This window comes from Chiloscyllium punctatum, chromosome 7 (genome assembly GCF_047496795.1).
Source record: "Chiloscyllium punctatum isolate Juve2018m chromosome 7, sChiPun1.3, whole genome shotgun sequence".
NCBI lineage: Eukaryota > Metazoa > Chordata > Chondrichthyes > Orectolobiformes > Hemiscylliidae > Chiloscyllium > Chiloscyllium punctatum.
The window spans coordinates 33,702,981-33,725,855 of NC_092745.1; the positions used below are offsets into that span (position 1 = coordinate 33,702,981).

Genomic DNA, 22,875 nt, shown 5'->3' on the forward strand with positions numbered 1-22,875 from the left:
AATGACCATGCATCCACTGTTGATTGTTGGGAAAAACCATCTGGTTCACTGATGTCCTTTAGGGAAGGAAATTGCTATCTGTACCTGGTCTGGACGGTCTGGACTACCTGTGACTCCAGACCCACAACAATGTGGTTGACTTTTAACTAATTAGAGATGGGCAATAAATGCTGGCTATCCAGTGATGCCCTCATCCCATGAATGAATAAAGAAAAAAAAACATTCACTCGCTCCCCCTTATTAAATCCACTCCTTACATCCTCAAACAATTCCAGTTGATTGTTCAGTATGATTTCCCTTCCCACAATCCATGCTGACTGTGTCCAATCCTGTCACTGTTTTCCATGTGTTCAGCTATTAAATATTTTACAACGGACTCAAGAATTTTCCCCAATACCATCAGGCTGACTGATTAAAAATTCCCTGTTTTCTCACTCCCTCCCATTTTAAGAGTAAGGTTACATCAGCAACTCTCCAATCTCAAGGAACTGTTCCAGAATCAATACAATCTTCGAAGATGACCACCAATGTTTCCAAAATTTTTGAGCCATTTCCTGAATACTTAGTATGTCGATTATCAAACTTTAATCCCATCAATTTTCCCAAAACCATTTCCCTTTAATAAATGATTTTCTCCAGTTCCTCCCTCACTCTAGACTCTGTGAACCCAACAATTTGGGGATGTTTTAGAGTCTTCCTTTCTGTACAAAAATCCTGAATATGTATTTAATTATTCTGCCATCTTGTTGTTCTCATTATATGATTATAAATTTTGTGTGCAACTTTCTTGAATGCCTTCTGGAAATTCATATCAACAACACCCATTGACATTCCATTATCTCATACATTAGTAACCTCTTTAATAAAATGTAACCAAGTTAGTTCAAGGTGTTTAACCCTGAGAAAATCCATGCTGACTTTCTTGAATCAGTTCATATTTGTCAGACATTCTCTCTTAAAAACAGATTCAATCACTTCCCAACAAGAGACATTCAATGGAGAGGTTCATGTGAATAAATTAGTAAACAGCTAGCACTGACACAAGGGGGTGAACAGCCTCCTCCTGTGCTGGAGCCTTCTCTGTCTCCTTGATTGTAACATTCCGATAGGAATAGGAGCTGGGCTGCAGCTTCGACATTGAGTTCAATGTGGACGGATGGAGTGTAATTAGTGGGGTATTGTGACCAGGTGCCTCTCGAAAAGATGTCTTTCTCTTTCTCCCTTTTCAGCTCCAGGGCTGGCATGAAGGAGTTGAAAGAATCTTTGGTGAAGAAGGTTCCGGACGGTGAGGGCTGTATGAAGAGTTTCAGCAGTGACTAATGATTGCAGCTCCTTGTTTAGTCTGCTCCTCCCCCACCACTGATCAAGCCATGTAACCTCCTGTCACATTGAGTGACATTGCAATTGATATCATAGTGTCAGTGCCAGCAAAAAACAGAATCACAGTCTGACCCACTGGGACAGCCATCACTGCCTGACATCATAGAACGGAGCCTGTATCCCCTCCCCCACCACACTCATAAACCATACAGCATCAAAAACATAATGAGACCCAATCCCTTCTATTAAACAATGGCTCCCAGAGAACCCCTTCAGAGGTCGAAGTCAGCACCAAGACAGAGAGAGAGAGAGAGAGAGAGAGAGAGTCCCTATTCCTTCTGTTCTAATGATGGTGTCAGTGTGTGTTGATGAGAAATGTTGAAACTGCTCGTGATTTAATGATGGAGCTGGAAGCCAGGAGGAGCTGCAGAAGCTTCAGTTTCTAACCAGAAACTGCCCACTCAGTCTCTTGGACACCATGAGCTGGTTCATTGTGCCCAGCGCCGACAACCCCTCCCTCCCTCCCTCCCCTACAAGGCTTTGTCTGCTTGGATTCTCATTGTTACCTTTTCCTGGTTCTGGAGGAAACTTCCCCTCTGATCCAGCATTCACACTCACTCCTAAAACCTGACCCGAGATCTCCTAAGATCCAGAGTGGACCTGTTTCTGTCCAATACCGAGTCCAATGATGACATTTGACTTGCTGTGGGGAAAGAATCAGCCAGGGTCCTGTGATTGCAATCAAGGATTCTCTCATCCAGTACAGTCTCCATCCAGAGCACCATTCATCCAGTACAGTCTCCATCCAGAGCACCATTCATCCAGTGCAGTCTCCATCCAGAGCACCATTCATCCAGTACAGTCTCCATCCAGAGCACCATTCATCCAGTACAGTCTCCATCCAGAGCACCATTCATCCAGTACAGTCTCCATCCAGAGCATCATTCATCCAGTACAGTCTCCATCCAGAGCACCATTCATCCAGTACAGTCTCCATCCAGAGCACCATTCATCCAGTACAGTCTCCATCCAGAGCACCATTCATCCATTGCAGTCTCCAGTCAAAGCATTCTCTTCTGAGTTCCATCTCTCTCTCTTTTTCTCTCTCTCTCTCACACTCTCTCTCTCTCTCTCTCTCTCTCTCTCTCTCTCTCTCTCTCTCTCTGTCTCTGAGCTTCAGCCCTACCTCCATCTGAGCTGCTGGGAGTCTGATCTGAGCCAATTCAGTGAGTCCCATGAAGAATAATGACGGGATATTTGGAATGTAAGTGTGTTGATGTAAATGTGAACCATTGCAGCAAAGACATTACAGATGGTTTGTACAGACAGCAAAGCCCAAACCAGAACATTGTGTCAATCAACACAGAACTCATGAAAGCTTCAGTAAAAACGATTATTAATATGATTCTCAGAGATGTGTCATTATTCTTGTTTCAAACGACGCTTTCCCAGAGAACGTCCTGAATGGCCTCCTCTTCGTCCAGAGATCTGTGGGATGTGTTCTGAACTCAAATTCGAATACTTTAGATGATATTCCCAAGTCTGAATCCTGGCCCCACTCAGATTCAACACACACACACACGCGTGCACACACACAACGCATCAACATTGGTCATGGTCTCTCGCAGACAAGGATGACTCTCTTCCACCCTCAGAATGAGTCTGTAGGTGGCTGGCCAGACTGATGTGGCTACCACAGGCTCTGTTACACTTGGGGCAGGTGGTGGTCAAGGGAAGGGATGGATGGGACATTGGTGTGGTAGTGTGTCCTTTCTGCTGTTTTAGCCTGGCTTCCATTTTTTTCCCGATGCCTTCCTGGATGCTCCTCCTCCACCTTCGACAGTTTTGGGCCAGTGAATCCCAGGTGCCTGGGGAATGCAGCACTTTGCCAATGAGGTCCTGAGGGTATCCCTGAACCACTTCCTCTGTTCACCTGGGGCTTGCCTGCTGTGTCGAAGCTGGGAGTAGAGCACCTGCTTGAGGAGTCTTGTGTTGGTCATGCAGACGATTTGCCCAGCCCATCGTGGCCAATCAGGAATGGTCAGTGCCTCGATGCTGGGGATATTAGCCTGTTTGAGGACTAACTGGTGTTAGTGTGTCTGTCTTTCCTGCTGATTCACAGGATCTTGAGCAGGCAGTGTTGGTGATCATACTCCAGTGCCTTGAGGTGTTTGCTCTGACAGTCCATGTCTCAGAGCCATATTGGAGGCTGGGAACCCCCACAGCTCTGTAAACCATGAGCTTGGTCTTGGATCTGATGCTGTTGTCTTTGTACACCCTTTTGCTCAAGTAGCTAAAGATTGTGCTAACACATTGGAGGTGATGTTGGATCTCTTCATCAACAGTTGCTTTGGCCGACAGGAGACTTCTAAGTTATTGGAAGTAGTCTCTCAGGCTAATATTTATTGGTTAGGTCAGTGAGGAAGGGTTGGCAGATGATGTTTCATGTGGGAAAATGTGAAGTTGTATCTTTTGGAAGGGAGAACAAAACAACAGAATATTATTTAAATGGAGAAAAACTGAGAAAGCTGCAACAGGGGGCATTGCATTATTCACAAAGGAAACCATCACTGCAGTAATGAGGAAGGATGATTAGAAGTGTCTGAAACACACAAAGTTAGCGCACGGGAACAGCAGGGAATCAGGAAAACTACTGGGATGTTGGCCCTTATTTCAAGGGGGTTGGAGCATAAGTGGAGGGAATTCTTACTGCCAGTGTACAAGGTGCTGGTGAGACCACATCTGGAGTACTGTGAACAGTTTTGGTTGCCTTATTTATGAAAACATATTATTTCACTTGGAGGCAGATCAGAGAAGGTTCATTGGGATGATCCTCAGTGTGGAGGGAATTGTCCTGTGGGCAAATGAATGGCAATCTCATTGAAACATATAGGATTCGTAATGGGCTCGACAGGATAAACTGATGTTTCCCCTCATGGGAGGGGAAGGGTCACACAGACAGAAAAGCATTAGGTAACCAGCAGGGAGACGTAGGCAGGATGTGGAACATGGAGGGCCAGAAAGCTAAATTGTATCTATTTTAATGCAAGTTGCTTGACCAGTAAGGCAGATGAATGTATAACGTTGATGAACATGTGGGAATATGACATTGTTGCAATCACTGAGTCACGGTTGGAGGAAGGACAGGACTGGCAGCTTAACATTCCAGGATATAGACGTTTCAGGCAGGATGGGGGCATGCAGCAGAGAGACAGGGGGCATTGCATTATTCACAAAGGAAACCATCACTGCAGTAATGAGGGAGGATGTCTTAGAAGTGTCTTCAAATGAGGCCATCTGGGTTGATCTAAGAAATAAAATAGGTGCCATCACTTCACTGGGATTATACTGCAGGCCTCCCAATACTCAGAGGGAGATAGAAGAGCAGATATGTCAGCAAATCGCAGAGAGATGTTGGAGGAATAGGGTTATGTTAAGAGGGAATATCAACTTTGTGAACATTAACTAGGATTACCTTTGTGTGAAATGCGATTGCCTTTGTGTGAAAGGATCAGACAGGATGGAAATTTTGAAATCCATCCAGGAGATCTTTTTGTACCAGTTCGTAGATAGTCTCAGTAGAGATGGGGCAGAGCTTGGGAACGATTCCGGTCAAGTGGTTGAAGTGTCAATGGGGTGACCACAACTCTGTAAATTTTAAAGTCATTATGGAAAGGGATAAAGACAGTGCTCGATTTGTGTCTTAATTTGGGGAAGGCCAATTTCAATGTCATTCGACAGGATCTGGCAAACATAGACTGGAGCAGCTACTTGCAGGTCAGTCTATATTTGGAAAGTGGGCATCTTTTAAAAGTGGTATCGTGAGAATTCAGGGACAGCGTGAACCCCGAAGTGTGAAGGCAGGGAGAGCAAGCTCAGGGAGCCCTGGATGTGAAAGGATACTGAGAGTTTGATAAAGAAAAAGAAAGAAGCATATGTCACATAAAAAGAATTAAAAGCAGGGGAGACCTTCAGAAGTATAATGTACTGGGTGGGTGCTTAAAAAGGAAATTAGGAGGGTAAAGAGGGACCATGAAATATCTTTGTGAGATAGGATCAAGCAGAACTCCAAAACATTTTGTATGGATGTTAAGGGCAAGAGGATGACCAGGGAAATAGTGAAATCTATTCGTGACTAGAGGGACAATCTTTGTGTGGACATAGATGAGAGCTTAAATGAAATTTAATCATCTGCATTCACAAAGGAGAAAGACATTGTAAATGGAGGTTTTACTTCTGATAATGAGGTTCTAGTTCATGTTATTATTGGTAAGATGGAAGTATTGGATGTTGTAGAAGGCATAAAGTTGAATAAATCCCCAGGGCCTGATGAAATGTATCCCAGGCAGCTATGGGTGACAAGGGAGGTGATTGCTGGAACCCTGAAGGAGATATTCAAACTTCACTAACCACAGGTGAAGTGCCAGGTAACTGGAGGATTGCTGATGTGCTCTGATTTGCTCAAGAAGAGTGACAGGGATAGGCCAGGAAATTACAAACCAATTAATCTGACACCAGTGTGAGGGAAATTATTGGAAACAATTCTGACGACCAGGATTAATCAACACTTATAAAGCCTGAGATGCCAGCACAGACTTTTTAGAGGGCAATCCTGTCTGAATAATTTAATTGAGTGTTTTGAAAAGGTGAATAAACATCTTGATGAGATTGTGAATTTCATGTGTTTTATATGGACTTCAGTGAGGCCTTTGACACGGTCCCATATGGAAGGCTGGCCCAAAGGATAAGAGCCCATTTGAATCCAAGGCAGGTTAGGATCCAAAACCAGCTTCCAAATAAGAGGCAAAGAGGGATGGTGGAAGATTTGAAGCCTGGGACCAGTGTTGCACCATAGGAAATAACACTAGGGCCCTTGCTGATTGCTGTATACATTAACAATTGGATGTGATTGTACACGGTATAATTTGTAAATTTGCAGATGTTGATAACAGTGAGGAGGAAGGTTTCAGGCTTCAGACTGATATTGATAAGCTGGTAAACTGAACCGAGCAATGGAAGATAGAATTTAATCCTGATAAGTGCGAGGTAATGCACTTTGGGAGGTCAAATAAGGGAAGGATACACACAATCAGTGGTAGGTTCATCGGGAGTGCTGAGTAACAAAGAGACCTGGGTGTACAAATCCATAGACTGCTGAAGGTGTCAGCACAGACAGACAGGGTGGGGAAGAAGGATGCGTGACTTCATCAGCCAGGGTGCAGAAGATAGGAACAAGAAAGTTTGTTGCTACTTTACAGAGCCCTGATTAGGCCACAGCTGGAATACTGTGTGCAGATCTGGTCACCACACTATCAGAAGGACATGATTGCACTGAAGAGGGTGCAGAGAAGATACACTAGGATGTTGCCTAGGATGGAAAATCTCAGTTATGAGGAAAGACCAGACAGGCTGGGTTTGTTTTCCCTGGAGTAGAGGAGCCTGAGGGGTACACCTGATTGAGGTACACAAAATTATGAAAGGCAGAGACAAAGTAGATCATGAGAATCTTTACACTGTGGACGATGTGCCTAAAACCAGAAGGCATAAGATTAAGATGAAGATTAAGTGGTTTGGAAAGGATCTGAGCAAATGTTTTTTCACCCAGGTGATACAAATATGGGACAGGCTGCCTGAGAGGGTGGTGAAGGCAGGTATTCTCATAATATTTAAGAAGCATCCGGACAAGCACTTAAAATGCCAGGGCATGTTGGCTATGGGCCAAGTGCAGGTTCATGGGATTAGTGCAGTTTGGTGTTTGTGGGCCGAAGGGCTTGTTTCTGTGCTATATCACTCCATAACTATGACTTTACGTTGAAGACAGTGAAGCCTGTGACAAAATTTAAAGAGAAGGATATGGAAGCATTTCCCACGTTGTTTGAGAAGATAGCAACACAAGTGAAGTGGCCAAAAGCAGACTGGAGCTTGCCCATGCAAAGTAAATGAACTAGGACGGCACAAGAGATTTCTACATCCCTGTCTAAGGAGCATTCTCACGATCAAGAGGAGGGGAAAAGGGCTATTCTAAATACATATGAGTCGGTTCCAGAAACATACAGACAGAGGTTACAGAATGTACGGAAACAGCCTGGACAAACTTCTACTGAGTTTGGAAGGGATTAACAAAATAATGTTGACAGGTGGTTAAGAGCATTAAAGGCTGAGAATACTTAACAATACTCTCAGAGAAATTACTCTTTGAGAAGAATTTATGACTTCTTTTCCTTCCAGAATCAAAATTCATGTAGAAGACCAAAGGCCAACCGCAAGACAAGCATCTGCAATGATAACTGATCCAGAAAGCTTTCTCAGTCAGCCCCAGAAATGGGAGAAAAATAAAAATTGAGAGAGTGTGAGGAAGGCAGGGAGCCGGGAAGAGAATGGACAGGAGGGACCAGGCCAAGAACTTCTCAAATTAAGAAGGAAATTGCTGAGGGTGGAAGTGATGATCAGAAGCTGAAATGTTTCTCTGGGAATAAGGTGGACCATGTGTGTTTGGAATGTTGGAAGTTGTGAGGTAGACCCATGGGATTTATAGGAGTTAGTAAAAATGAATCAGAAAAGGAAACACAAACAGATAATCCCACGGAGCAGGTTGTAGCTGTAACTATAACAAAAAGGCTGGAGGTGAATTCTGTCATTAGGAAAGGAAGTTGGAAGGTAGATGAGAGGGGGACAGGATTTTTATCAAAAGGAACGGTGACCACTTTTTCTTCAGCTAAACCCAGAACCAAACTGAGAAATACAGGGGCAACAAAATCACTTTGACTGGAGAAAGAATTGATTTTCCTTCCACAGAGCTTGATGGGAGCTAAGGTATTAATCAATGGGATTGGTGGAGAATATATTCCACTTCGATTGTATAAAGTGCAACTGGAACGTGATTTGTTATCAGGAGAAGTAATTGCCAGAGTGGGGAAAACATTCCCTGTCGAGGGAATCGTCTTCCTTCTGGCGAATGATTTGTCAGGACTAAAGGCAGTAGCTTCCCCGATAATTACAGAATGTCCAAAGGAAGTCCGAGAAACAGAACAATGACAGGGACCGGTTCCTGGTCTCTCTCCTTCGTGTGAGGTAACCAGGGCAATAGTTAAACAAAATCCATCAAGAAGGGGTGATGTGACACCACAGCAAGTGAAAGGATCGCTGAAACGTTCCGAAAGGGTGACGATAATCCAGGTGGAGTATTTGGTATGATGTCATTAATTACAGCAGATCCAAAAAGCAGATCCTGAATGAAATAAATAAACATAGTCAGTTAATACTGAAATTAAGGATGAAAGAATTCCAGAGTGCTATCATCTTCAGAATGGAATGCTGATGAGGAATTGGAGACCCCCTCATAGACCAACAGATGAAGAATGGTTGGTTAGACATCGGCTAGTGGTCCCACCCAGCTATCATAGTGCAAGGAGTACATGAGACTTCCATGGCAGGTCACATGGGGATTTGGAAAACACAGGCATCCAGAAACAGGTATTTGACTGAGCCACAATTGGATAAAGATGTGGTTCAGTTTTATAAAATGTGTCCTACTTGTCAAGTTTTAGGTAAACCTCAACACAAAACCAGCATCCTTAATTCCTCTCCCAAGTTTTGAGGAACCATCCTGACATGTACGGGTTTGTCAAGTAGTGAGTATAATCAAGGAGGGGATGAGAAAATGCTTAAGATCGAAAAATAACTGGACAATTCCCAAAGTGAACTTCCTGTTTTTAGGTGAACAAATTCAGAGGTATTAGAGAATTCAGACACTGTATTTTTGTATTTGGAGAAAGATCAACAGGTAGATTTAGTGATATTGCTCAGAAAATACAAAGATGTTTGTATGAGGAGTCATTGAGGACTTTGGTTCTGTACTTGATGGAGTTTAGAAGGATGAGAGGGAATGCCATTGAAACTTACAGAATACAGAGAGGCCTGGATCGAGTGGACGTGGAGAAGATGTTTCCAATAATAGGGGAGTTGAAGACCCAAGGGCACAGCCTCAGAGTGAAGAGACGATCTTTTGAACTGAGTTGAAGAGGAATTTCTTCAGCCAGAGTGTTGTTAACCTGTGGAACTGATTGCTGCAGTGGGCCTTGGAGGCCAGGTCATTGAGTGAATTAAGATAGAGATAGATTGGCTCTTGATTGGTCAAGGGATCAAGATCTACAGAGAGAAGGTAAGAGATTGGGGTTGAGAAACATTGTCAACTGTAAATGAACGGTGGATCAGACTTGATGTGCCAAATGATCCAATTCTGCTCCGTTATCTTGTGGACTTTTATTGAAACATTTCAATGGACCACATGATTCAAGTAGGAAATGGATTTGATTATTCAGACACAATAAAACAAACACGAACAGAAACAGGCCAACGTAACAGAGGGCTTCCATGTTGGAGAATCAGTTGATTGAATCAACTCAGAGTAATTGGAGTTCTCCTGTAGTATTGGCTCCTGAACCAAACTGTTCAATTTGATTCTGTGTCGACTCTGGGAAAGTGTATATAGTCACAAATTCATTCCCTATTCCTGGACAAGAAGATTGCACGGACAGGGTAGGTAGTGTATTATTCTTACCTAAAATTGAGTTGTTAAAAGGATATTGACAAGAACTCACTGATCGCTAGAACTAAGTGAGTTCTGTATTTGTCACACCTAATGGATGACACCCAATGATGAACTTTGTAATTTGGACTTAAGGGTGCTCCAGTCACATTTGAATGATTATTGTGAAAGAGAACAAGGTCACACTCCCCCACATTACACTCCATCTGCCAACATTTCTCCAAAGCCCAGCTGTACCTAATATTCAGCAGGATGGACCCCTTCACTGGGAAAGAGTAATTTGTAACTAGAATATTGACACATCTCTGTGAATCTCATTAATAACTGTTCTTTTTGAAGCTTTCATTGGTTCTGTGTTGATTGACACAATGTTCTGGTTTGGGCTTTGCTGTCTGTACAAACCATCTGTAATGTCTTTGCTGCAATGGTTCACATTTACATCATCAAACTCACACTCCAAATATCCCATCATTATTCTTCATGGGATTCATTGGAATTGGCTCAGATCAGACTCCCAGCAGCTCAAATGGAGGGAGAGGTGGGGCTTAGAGAAAGAGAGAGAGAGAGAGAGAGAGATGGAGCACTGAGAGAGGGGGGAGGGGGGGGGGATGGAGCATGGAGAGAGAAAGAGGGATTCAACTCAGATTGAGATCTATCCAGCTGAGGTAGGGAAGTGAGTGGGGAGAGACAGTGAGAGGGAGAGATGGAGGTGAAGGAGTTGTAAATCAAAGACAAATTAGACACTGTTATAGACTTCCCTGGATGAATGCTGTATGACGCTATGAGTCTATCAACACTATCTACAATGCTGCCTAACTTTGTGTCATGAGCAAAGTAGAATATCTGACTTTCTATGCCATTATCCAAGTCATTCATAACTAATGTAGCTAATTGAGGTGTGAGCACACATTCCTATTGGACACCACTGGTCACATCCTGCCAATTTCAGCACTTACTCATTATCCCTATTTTCAGTCACCTGTTACTCAACCAATTTCCAAGTGTGTCAGTATTTTAGCCTCAATTCTGTAGATGTCTCCCTGAGTTAACAGTTTCTTACATGGGACTTTATCAAATGCCTTCTGGATGTCTATCTAAACAACATCCATAGACATCACAGTGTCCAGGAATTTCATTTTCTCTTCAACAAAGTTCAGTGAGGTTTTTCACCATGACCAACTTCTCATGAATCCATACTGACTCTACCTGACTAACTGACCATTTTCAAGGTCTTCAGTTACCCTCATCATTGATAATAGACTCCAACAATTTCCACACCACAAATATTGGCTTAGTGACCTGTAATTCCCTGGATTTTCTCTCATATACTTGTTAAATGTGAAGTGACATTTGCAATTTTCCAATCCAGAGGAATGACTGATGTATCCAGGGAACTCTGAAAGATTATAGTCAGGGTGTCTAAATGTGGTCTGTTAGTACCTTTATCACTCTCAGATGGAAACTGTCAGGTCCTGAGGATTTGTCATTCTTTAGTTCCATTATTTTCCTCATTACAGACGTTTTACTGACATTAATTTTATTCAGTTGCTGCCCGTGATCCTCTGTTAATTCCTTTGGGACTTCAGGCAAGTCCTCCTTCTTTTCTACTGCATCTTGAGGTAAAGTATTTATTGAACATGGCTGTCATTTCCCCATTGTCACTGACAATATCCCCCACTTTTAATGATTAACATTGCTCCTGACCTCCCAGCTTCCCTTTTATGGAACTGTAACATTTCTCCTTACTGATTTTGTTATCCCTTACATGTTTCCTTTCAGAAGCCCTTTTGGTAGCTCTTCAAAGCTGCTTTGTGACCTTTTGTATCTTTCCCATTCAGCAGAATCTGTCATTTTAAGCTTTGTAAGCTTTTTTTTAGTTTTATTCTTTTCCTTATCTCTTTAATTGTTGTTTGTTCGAAGAAGTGGAGATTTTCCCTCTCAGGTATCAACTGGTTTTGTTTTGTGGTGAATGTTTCTTTCAACATTCCACACTGTTTTTCAGTTGTTTTACCCATGAGCAGATTTTCCCAGTTTACAGTCTCTGTCTCATCTCGGAAAACTCAGCCCTTACCTTAATCTCAAACTCAATTCATGCTTTTCATTTTCAAATGTGATGTTTAACTCAATCGTGTTATGATCACTATTTGATAAATGTTCATGCACAAAGATTTCATAACTAAATCTGGCTCATTATTCATTGCTAATTTCAATATTGCTTGTCCCCTTGTTACATCCAGAACCTATTTCTGTTTGAACTATTCCGGATACACTCCAGAAATTCACTTTTTTTCTGACAGAATACTTGTCTATCTCCCAATCTAAGTTAAAGTTAAACTTCCCCATTAATAATGCACTGGCTTTGCTACACACTTGTCTAATTCCTGCATTTATACAATCCAGCACCTCAGAGCTGCTGCCAGGGGGCCTGTATCCAACATCTATTACAGTTTTAGATCCTTTCCTGCTCCTCAGTTGCACTGAATGCTTTCCCCTCATTATAACCTCCCTCACCATTGAAGTCATTTTGTTTCTAATCAATAGAGCTGCTCCACCTCTTCTGCCATTTCCCCATGTCCATCCTGTGAACCTATATTTAGTTCCCAATCCTAATGATTCTGCAAATATGTCTCAGTAATTGATCCGACAGCAAAATCTTAAATTTGAATTTTTGCGAGCAGATTATTGAATTTACTCCTTATATTCCGTGTATTTGTATTCTTATTTGGTCCATTCACTGGAATCTGTTCCTCAGCCCTGATGCTGTATTCACCTCTTTCTTATTTCTCTCTATCTGTTTAATCTGATATATACTTCTGATATCTTTCCCAATATTGCCCACATAGGACCATTTGCCTATTTTTGCTGAGGTTGTTGGTCCCAACACAACAACAGCAACTGGAGTCTCCCCCACTCCACGCTCCCCCCTCCCCCGACTCTGCGAAACTTAAAAACCAGTTTGAGATGCCCCTTACCTTGGCACCAGGCAGGCGACACACCATGTGGGACGCTCAATCCTGCTCACAAAGGATGCTATCAGCCTCTCTCATTATCAAATCCCCCCTTTTCTTTGTGCTCCCCTGCCTGAATGGTCTCCTGGACCATGATGCAGTGGTTTTCTTTCATTCATTCATAGAATATTGGCATCTCTGGCCACGCCAGAATTTCCTGCCCATAGGGCAGTTAACATTCAACCCCATGGAATCAGAGAATCCATACAGTGTGAAACAGGCCATTCAGCGCCATTAGTTCACACCAACATTCTGAAGAGCATCCCACCCAGACCTATCCCCCTACCCCTGCATCTCCCATGGTTAATGCACCTAACCTACACATCCCTGAACACTATGGGTTATTTAGCATGGCCAATCCACCTAACTTGCACATCTTTGAACTGTGGAAGGAAACCAGAGCATCTGATGGAAACCCACGTAAACATGTGGTGAACGTGCAAATTCCACGCAGACAGTCCATGAGGGTGGAAGCTTTTTTTCCTGATGAAGGGCTTTTGCCCGAAACCTTGATTTGGGCTTTTGCCCGAAACGTTGATTTCGCTGCTCGTTGGATGCTGCCTGAACTGCTGTGCTCCTCCAGCACCACTAATCCAGTATTTGATTTTCAGCATCTGCGGTCATTGTTTTTACCCTAGCACTGTGTGTCAGCAGTGCGAACCACTGAGTCACCATGCCGCCCATTGCTGTGGGTCTGGAGTCACATGTAGGCCAGGCCAGGTAAGGATGACAGAATTCCTTCTCTAAAAGACATTAGTGACTGAATGGGCTTTCCCCATCGTCAACAATACATCAATACTCACCATCAGACTCTTAATTCCAGAACCATTCTTGAATTCAAATTCCACTGTCTGCCATGGCAGGATTTGACCCAGGTCCCCCAGGATATTAGCTGAGTTTCTGGATTAATAATCCAGTGATAATACCACTAGGCCATTGCCTCCCGCTGTATGTGCCTATCTAATGGTGCTGGAATTGGCCGTCCCCCCATTTAGACACTTAATTTCTACTCCATCTTTATCTCTTTACATAATGACTTTGAAACTTATGGAGTTCTAGTCACTTTCACCGAAATGCTCACACCACATTTGTCCATTCTCCCGACAATCCATTGACACAGGAAGCAAGTACCTCATTCCTGTTGGACAACGAGCTGAGGCTCCTACAATGCTAAATCCAGGCTGCATCGACCTGCTCACTTATATTCACACCCTCCTGTCCCTGACCACTGGCCATAATTTGAAGTATTTAACCTACAAGGTGTGACTGCCTCCCCAACCACATTGCCCGGGTAACTCTCCCCCTCCCTGATGTGTCACAGTGTTTGAAGCTCAGACTTCAGCTCATCAACTTTGAGCTGGAGTGCCTTGAGCAACCAACACTTGCTGCAGATGTGGTCACTCTGAGCTACAATGCGGTCCACCAGCTTCCCCAACGCACAATTACGACACATCGCCTGGCCCTGTATGTGGAAATTACTTGAGGAGTTTTTAATTTGTATTTTTAAATTTGCTGTTGGTCTTTAGCTTTTATCTGTAAAATATTTCTGTCAAGGAGACAGAGAAGGCTCCAGCACAGGAGGAGGCTATTCAGCCCCTCGTGACAGTGCTAGCTGTTTACTCACCTCATTTACAATGAACATCTCTGTTGAATGTTTGTTGTCAGGAAGTGATTGAGTCTGTTTTTAGAGACAGAATAACAGAAAAATATGAACTATTCCGAGAGTCAGCATGGATTTACAAAGGTTTAGACATCTTTGACTAACCTTGTTACACTTTCTTAGGAGCTCCCTAATGGGTGATATAAGGGAATGTTGATGGCTCTTGTCAATGGGGAATTCCAGAAGACATTTAAGAATGTTCCACAAAAGAAACATGGAGTCAGATCTTACATTCCACAACCATCTGATGAAGGAGCAGTGCTCTGAAAGCTCGTGATTCAAAATAAACCGGTTGGATTAAAACCTGGTGTTCTGTGATTTTTAACTTTGTACATGACAGTTCAACATCGGCACCTCCAAATCATGGAACTTGAGAAACGCATTTACCTTGGGTCAGGAATGGGTCCGGAGTTAAGAGACAGAGAGGGGGGATAATGTGTGTGTTTTCCAATGAATGATGTCAATCGTGGTATTCCCAGGGAGCTGTGCTGGGACCTCAGCTTCTCACGATATTTCTCAATGACTTGGATGAAGAAGCAGAGAGGCACGTCTCTAAGATTGCTGACCACACTGAGTGAGGCAGCTTGGAGGAGGTTACAGAGATAGGGAGGGTGGAGGGCAGGGAGGGATTTGAGAACAAGAATGAGAAGTTGAAAACTGAGGTGTTGCTGGACCTGGAGCCTATGTCGGTCAGTGAGGATGGGGGTGGTCGTGGTGGGGTGGGGTGGGGGACTTGGTGAGAGTTCGAATACTGACAGCAGAATTTGGGATGAGCTGAGGTGTGTCGGCCGTTGTGATGTGAGCCAGGATAACATTGATTAGGAGACGCCGGTGTTGGAGTGGGGAGCAATGGCTGTTGTCTGTAGGGAATTCCGGAAGACATTTAAGAATGTTCCACAAAAGAAACATGGAATCAGATCTTATTCTCCACAGCTACCTAATGAAGGAGCAGCGCTCCGACAGCTGCTGCTTCCAAGTAAACCTGTTGGACTAGGACCTGGTGTTCTGTGATTTTTAACTTTGTACACGACAGCCCAACACCAGCACCTCCAACATTGCACTATACAACATATACACAGGTAAACGGACACACACACACATATATATAAGTTTGTGGGGTGAATTCGTATTTGCAGAATTACATTTTATTTTGCTCAAAAACTGCATGAATCCATGTAAGATTCTGTATATCCGTTTTTTGAATGAGTATCAGTCTGACCATTGTGGCACAGACAACCTCACAGGGAGTTAACACCTTCAATACCTTATCAGAGCCAACATGACACCAATTGTTGAAGTTCACAAGAGAATGTAACTTTTAAAAAATGTTTTACAATTTACATATGAAAGAACTGAAACCAACATGATCATTCTAAAAGATGAGAGACTTAACAAACAATCGGGTCTTTTTCAATATATAATTCCAGTTACATCACACTGGAAACTTTTGCCATAAATTCTGTGTCTTACAATCTTATTCTCCACAACCACCTGGTGAAGGAGCAGTGCTCCGAAAGCTAGTGCTTCCAAATAAACCTGTTGGACTATAACCTGGTGTTGTGTGATTTATAACCAGGATAACATTGGAATGGTCATGTTTGGAGTCCCCATGACATTGCTGAGATTTTCAGTGGCTGATCTTTGTGATGTGGAGGATATGGGGCTCAAATCAGCCTCAAATATGAGGCTACCATTGTAAAGAGTCTGGTTGAGCAGCAGACAGTGCTCAGGGAGAGGGATGGAGTTTGGACCGGGAGCTGAAGAGGATGGTTTTGATCTTCCCAATGTGTTTCCCAGTGAACCTGACTCCTCAGTCCTGACTGCTCTTAGCTGCTGTGATTGTCACTGATTGGACACTTATTATTAGAGATTCTGACCACAGCAGAAAGCCCCAGTATAAAAAATAACTGCAAATGCTGTCAGATCGCAAGGTTGAAACTTCACCAATAGAGGAAGTGAAAGAAGGAGCTCAGAGCAGCTGGACATTTGTGACTGAGTCGGAAGAAAGCTGTGAATTGTCTGAACTCCCTGGAATCTTACAGCACAGGACGAGGCCATTCAGCCCATCATGCCTTTGAATGACCCAATTAGTCCCACTGCTCCTCCCTCTCCCCAAAAACCCAGCATATCTTTCCTTTTCAGCTCAATCTCCAATTCCCACTTATAGACCTGGGACCACAGAATGAGACTGCCCTGAAGCTGGGTTCCAAATTGGCATCTCATTCATTCATTGGGAGATAAACTGCCTGGGCTGGGAAATGGAGCTCAGGACCCTGAACATTCCCACTCCCCTCCTGAGGGACACTTCATTTGGTTTTGTATATTCACTCGTGGGAAGTGGGCTTCAAAGGCTGGGCCAGCATTTTTTACCCTGTCCTAGTTGCCCTTGAGGATTTTAGATTAGATTCCTTTCAATACGGAAACAGGCCCTTCGGCCCAACAAGTCCACACCGACCCTCCAAAGAGTAACCCACCAGATCCATTACTCATGACTAATGCACCTTTCACTCTAGCAATTTAACATGGCCTGCGCATCCTTGGATTGTGGGAGGACACCCACAGAGACATGGGGAGAATATGAAAACTTTACACAGACAGTTGACCAAGGCTGGAATCGAACCTGTGAGGCAGCAGTGCTAAACATTTGAGCCACCGTACCATCCCAAAGGTGATGGGAAGCTGCCTTCTTGAATCTTTATAGTCCATAAGCTGTAAGTTGACCTACAATGTTCTTGGGAGGGAATGCCAGCATTTTGACCCAGCAACCGTAAAGGAACAGCAATATATTTTCAAGTCAGGATGCGAAGTTTTTTTTGAGGGAAATGTGTAGCTCATAGTGTTCCCCTGTATCTGCTGCTCTTGTTCTAAATGGAAGAGGACGTGGGCTTGGAAGGAAACCAAAAGAACTGCAGATGCTGTAAATCCGAGACAAAAATAGAAATTGCTGGAAAAGCTCAGCAGGTCTGGTAGCATCTGTGAAGAGAAATCAGAATTAATATTTCATGCTTGATCCAAAATGTTAACTCTGTTTTCTCTCCCCAGATGCTGCCAGACCTGCTGAGCTTTCCTGCTTTTCTATTTCTGTCCAAGGGTTTGGAAGGTGCTATCGGAGGATCTTTGGCGAGTTTCTGCAGCACATCTTATCGATAAGACACACTGCTGCTACTGAGCATCGGTGATGGTGAGAGTGGATGTGATGCCAATCAAGCAGGCTGCTTTGCTCTGGATGGTATCAAGCTTTTTGAGTGGACATAGGATACAATAGACATAGACAGGAATCGATTAGAGGGATATGGGCCAAATGCAAATGAGACGAGTTCACTTCAGAAAACCTGGTCAGCATGTAAAAGTTTGGCCAAAGGGTTTGTTTCTGTGCTGTACGACTCTGTGACACTATCAATCTATAAATGTTATTGGAGCTGCACCCATCCAGGCAAGTGGGGAGTATTCGATCACACTCCAGACCTGATTGACAGGCTTTGGGGGAATCAGGAGGTGAGTTACTCGATACAGTATTCGTTGCCTCTAACCTGCTCTTGTCATCATTCTGTTTCTGTGGTGAGTCCAGTTGAGGTTCTGGTCAATGGTACCTCAAAATGTTGATAGTGGGGATTCAGTGACGGTGATAGCATTGACTGTCAAGGGGCGATAGCGAGATTGTCTGTTATTGCTGATGGTCATTGGCTGGCATTTGCATGGCACCAATGGGAAATGTTGCTTCTCAGATGAAACCTGGGTATTGTGCAGATATTGCTGCATTTGAACATGGACTGTTTCTGTATATGAGACGTTGAGATTGTGCACTCATTGGCAATGATCCACATTCATGCTCTTGCCTTGAGTTGCAATATCTGTTTGGAGTCTGTCCAATAGTAGATAGATAGTACCACACACCAAAATGGAGGGTAGTCTCAATGCAAAGGTCAAACATTGTTTCTACAAAGACAGTGTTATGGTCACTCTTACAAATTCTGTCAAGGACAGATGCATCTACAGCTGAGGTGAGGATGGGGTCAAGTACGTTTTTCCATCTTTTTGGTTCCTTCACCACCAGCTGCAGAGTCAGTCCCTCAGCTACGCCATTAGGAACCAACCAGCTCGATCAGTAGTGCTACTGCCGAGCCACTCTCAGTGGTGGACATTGAAATCCCACACCCAGCGTACAATCTGTGCCTGTCACCACCCTTAGTGCTTCCTCCAAATGCTGTTCAACATGGAGGTGACCAATTCTTCAGCTGAGGGAGGAGACCAATTCATCAGCTGAGGGAGCAAGTATCTGAGGTTTCCTCGCCCATGTTTAACCTGGGTTCATAAGACTTCATGGGGTCCGGAGTCAACTTTGAGGCTTTTCAGTATAATTATCTCCTGGCTGTCGACCACTGTGTCATCAGCTCTGCTGGGTCTGCCTTTCTGGTTGGACAGGACACATGCGGGACAGTGATGGTGGTGTCTGGGGCATTGTCTGTAAGGTATGGTTCTGTGAGTATGACTGTGTCAGGCTGTTGCATGACTAGTCTGTGAGACAGCTCTCCTGAATTTGGCACTTGCCCCCAGATGTCAGTAAGGAGGATGGAGCAGGGAAGACAGGGCTGTTTCTGTCAATACCTTTACTGTGTCAAGATTGATGCCAGGCAGTCTGTTTGGTTTCATTTCTTTGTTGAGACATCGTCACAATTGATACAACTGAGAGCCTTGCTCGGCCATCTCAGAAGGCAGTTAAGGGTCACCCACATTGCTGGGGGACAGTGCCATGGATCCCAACATCACATTCTGACTTCCCCGACTTTCCCATTCTGTATGTGGAAGGCCGAAGCCTGCCAGTAGGATATTCAACTGCAGGATCTATCACAGTCCCTGCATAATTCTTTCCCCACATTAATTCAACACAAATCTTGAATTAACATCGCACCTTCAATATCCAAAACATTCCAGGATGTTTCACAAATTTGCAGTATGAGGAATGGGGGAGGGTGGTGGATGAACATAAGAACTAGGAGCAGGAGCAGGCAATTCAGCCCCTCGAGCCCACTCCACCATTTAATACAATCATGGCTGATCCCGTCTCAGCCTCAACTCCACTTTCCTGCCCACTCTCCATCATCCTTTAACCCATTACTCAGTAAATATCTGCCCATTTCCTCCTTGGTGTGAGACAGGGAAGGGACCACTCCATTTCAGACAGTTGGGCTGTATGGAGTGGGTGGAAGGAAGGTGAGAGAGGACACCGGAATTATGGAATTAGGAGGTGGGATGAACAGGAATAAGGGTTTCTGCAGTCAAGGGACTGACGTAGTGATGGAGGGGATGTGGGGTTTAAAGCTAAGATACTGGAGGGTGCCGTGGTAAGGAAGCCCATGTTTACTGGTCTCTATTGGAAGATCCAGTGGTAACAGGATGCATGTCTACTGGTCTCCATTGTAGGGTCCAGGACAAAGAAGGCCCTAGTTTACTGGCCTCTACTGAAGTGTCTTGTGAGATGGTGACCCATGCTTATTGGAGTCTATTAGAGCATCCAGTGGGCTGGGGGCCTGCGATTACTGGTATCTGTTGAAGGGCCCAGTGTAATGGAGGTCCATGTTTACTGATATGTATTGGATGATCCAATGGTATGGAGATCCATATATACTGGTCTCTGTTGGACATTCAGTGGGAAGGAGGCTTATGTTTACTGGTCTGCATTGGATAGTCCAGTGCACCATGGACACCATGGTGGGTGTGGGGCTCAGTTCCTTTCCGTTGTAATTGTGTGATGGTCCTGACCTCATCCCAGTAAAACACCCTCACCCAGAACCTGACCGTGGAAGGAGAAAGAGAAGGGAAGGGATTAGGTCATGTTGTGAATGGACGGGATGTGTCAGTGGGTCAGAACCTGTCCTGTCCTTCCAGCTTACACTGATGACCTGAGGATCTCCTCTCTCTGCTGGGCCTTCATGGAATGAGGTTTGTGTCCAAACCAGTCCTCAGTGAGAACAGGCCAACAGCACAGAACTGCCCTTTGTTTAACAAGAATCTGTCCAACATCATGAGACAGGCTAATGCCTGGTCAATGTGGAAAATGGGGACTTAGTCCTGGAGAAGACATGCTTCTGGGGTCAACATCCATTAGTGGGCCAGAGCAGAGGGAAATTTGCCCTGCAATTAACTGTCACCACCTGGGATACTGTGAGAGAGAGGGAAGAGAGACAGAATGAGAGTTGGAGGGAGAGTGTGTGTGTGTGAGAGAGAGAGAGGGTGGTGTGTCTGCAATAGTGTGAGATGTGTGGAGGGAGTGAGAGAGATGCAGACCTGGAAGTAGAGATGGTGAGGTTGAAGGATATGGGGAGAGAAATAGAGTGGGAGACAGCGTGACTGAGAGGGACGGAGAGAGAGACAGAAAGAGACCAGGAGATGTGAGACCAAGAGTGAAGGGAATCAAGAGAGAGATGGTAGGGTTGAAAGTGTGTTTGTGTGTGTGTGTGTGTGTGTGTATGTGTGTGTGTGTGTGTGTGTGTGTGTGTGTGTGAAGTGTGTGTGTGATAGAGAGAGAGAGAGAGAGAGGATGGGAGAGATTAAGAGTGCCAAAGAGAGAGAAAGAGAGAAAGAATTGGCAGATGTGAGACAGAATGGGAAGAGAGGGAGTGATAAAGAGAGAAAGTGATAAAAAGAGAGAGACAGCGTCTGGTCACCAAATTGTGGGAAGGAAATGATTGTACTCGGGAGGGTGCAGAGATTTCCCAGGATGCTGCCTGGGCTGTAGGGTCTGAGTGATGAGGAAAGATTGGAAAGACTGGGGTTGTTTTCTTTGGAGCAGTGAAGGTTGAGAAGAGACCTGACAGAGGACTATAAGATTACGAGGGGCACAGATAGATTCGACAGGAAGGTAGTTTTTATATGAGTAGAGGGGTCAAAAACCAGGGTCAGAAACTGAAGGTAACACAGACACAGAAACACAGAAACGAGAAGCAGGAGTAGGCAATTCGGCCCTTTGAGTCTACTCTGTCATTCACATTGACCAGGCATTAGTCTGTCTCATGGCTGATCCGCCATCTCAAAGCCATATTCCTGATTCCTCCCCATTCCCTTCATGCTGTGAAAAGGCAAAACAATAATCTGAAATACATTCAATTCCCTCTCCTCCATAGCCGTCTGCATTGTAGGTACAGAATTTAACAGGTTGACTATCCTCAGAGTGAAGAAATGTTTCCTCATCTCAGCCCTAAATGGTCAACCTTGTATCCCCCAAGTCTGGGTCCCCTGGTTCCAGAATTCCCAACTAGGGGAAACCTCCTCCTTGCCCAGCTCTGTTAGAATTTTATACATTTCAATCAGATCCCCTTTTATCCTTCCGAACTCGAGTGAGTCTCGGCCCAGTGGAGTTGGAGAATGAGAGGAGAGTTGAGGCAAAATGTTTTCACCCAGAGGGTGGTAGGATTCTGGAACTCACTGCCTGAAAGAATGGTTGAGTCACAAACTCTCATGACATTGGAGCAGATAATCACTTGTGTTGCTGTAGCTTCCAGGACGATGGAACAAGAGCGGGAAAATGGGATTAGTTTGTCAAGGACTTTGTTGTCTAGCACAGACACAATGGGCCAAATGGCCTCATTCAGAGCTGTTCACATCAATGACTCTCTCAGACAGACAGAGAGAGAGAGAGAGAGTGCAGGGCTGACGTGGCTCTCCCTGCCTGATGCCATTTACATACTGAGGTACACCCAATCAGACTCTCACAGGCTGAAGCTTTATAAAGCAGAGCCCAGTGAAGGGAAAGTTTATCAGGGACCAGACACAGGGACAGGAGCACACACCATGATTTCACACATCCAGCTGATCTGGCCCCTGGCATTCTGTGTCACAGGTACAAATCTCTCTCCTTCCACCTTGAATCATTAGCTCCTTTCCATTTCTCTTCAATTCCACTGACTTGTGATTGAAGGGAAAATGCTGAAACCAGAGGAATGCTCAGTGTCTCCAACAATTTCTCATTTGATCGGCTCTTTCTGTGACAGTTCTGACTTCACTGTGTTTCTCTCTGACCCCTCAGGTATCAGTGGGGACATCACCATGAGCCAATCTCCCCCGGTGCTGTCAGTGGGACTGGGCCAGACCGCAACCATCACCTGTACGGCCAGTCAATCTGTTAGCAACTATGTTAGCTGGTACCAGCAACGAGACGGTCAGAAACCTTCTCTCCTGATCTATGCTGCAACAAGTCGATTCACAGGAGTCTCCGATCGATTCACCGGCAAGGGCTCAGGGACCAGTTTCACCCTGACAATCAGCAACGTTCAGAATGAGGATGTCGCTGACTATTACTGTTTTCAAGGTTACAGCATCCCTTGACACAGTGTTGCAGAGCC

General features: G+C 44.4%; 1 gene segment (V, D, J or C); it reads left to right on the forward strand.

The window, feature by feature from the left end:
• The first annotated feature begins 1,203 nt into the window (after positions 1 to 1,203).
• On the forward strand, positions 1,204 to 22,858 carry LOC140479533 (Ig kappa chain V-V region MOPC 21-like). The segment is given in 2 exon segments: positions 1,204 to 1,285; positions 22,560 to 22,858. Coding segments are annotated over 2 exon segments (381 nt in total).
• Positions 22,859 to 22,875: the final 17 nt, after the last annotated feature.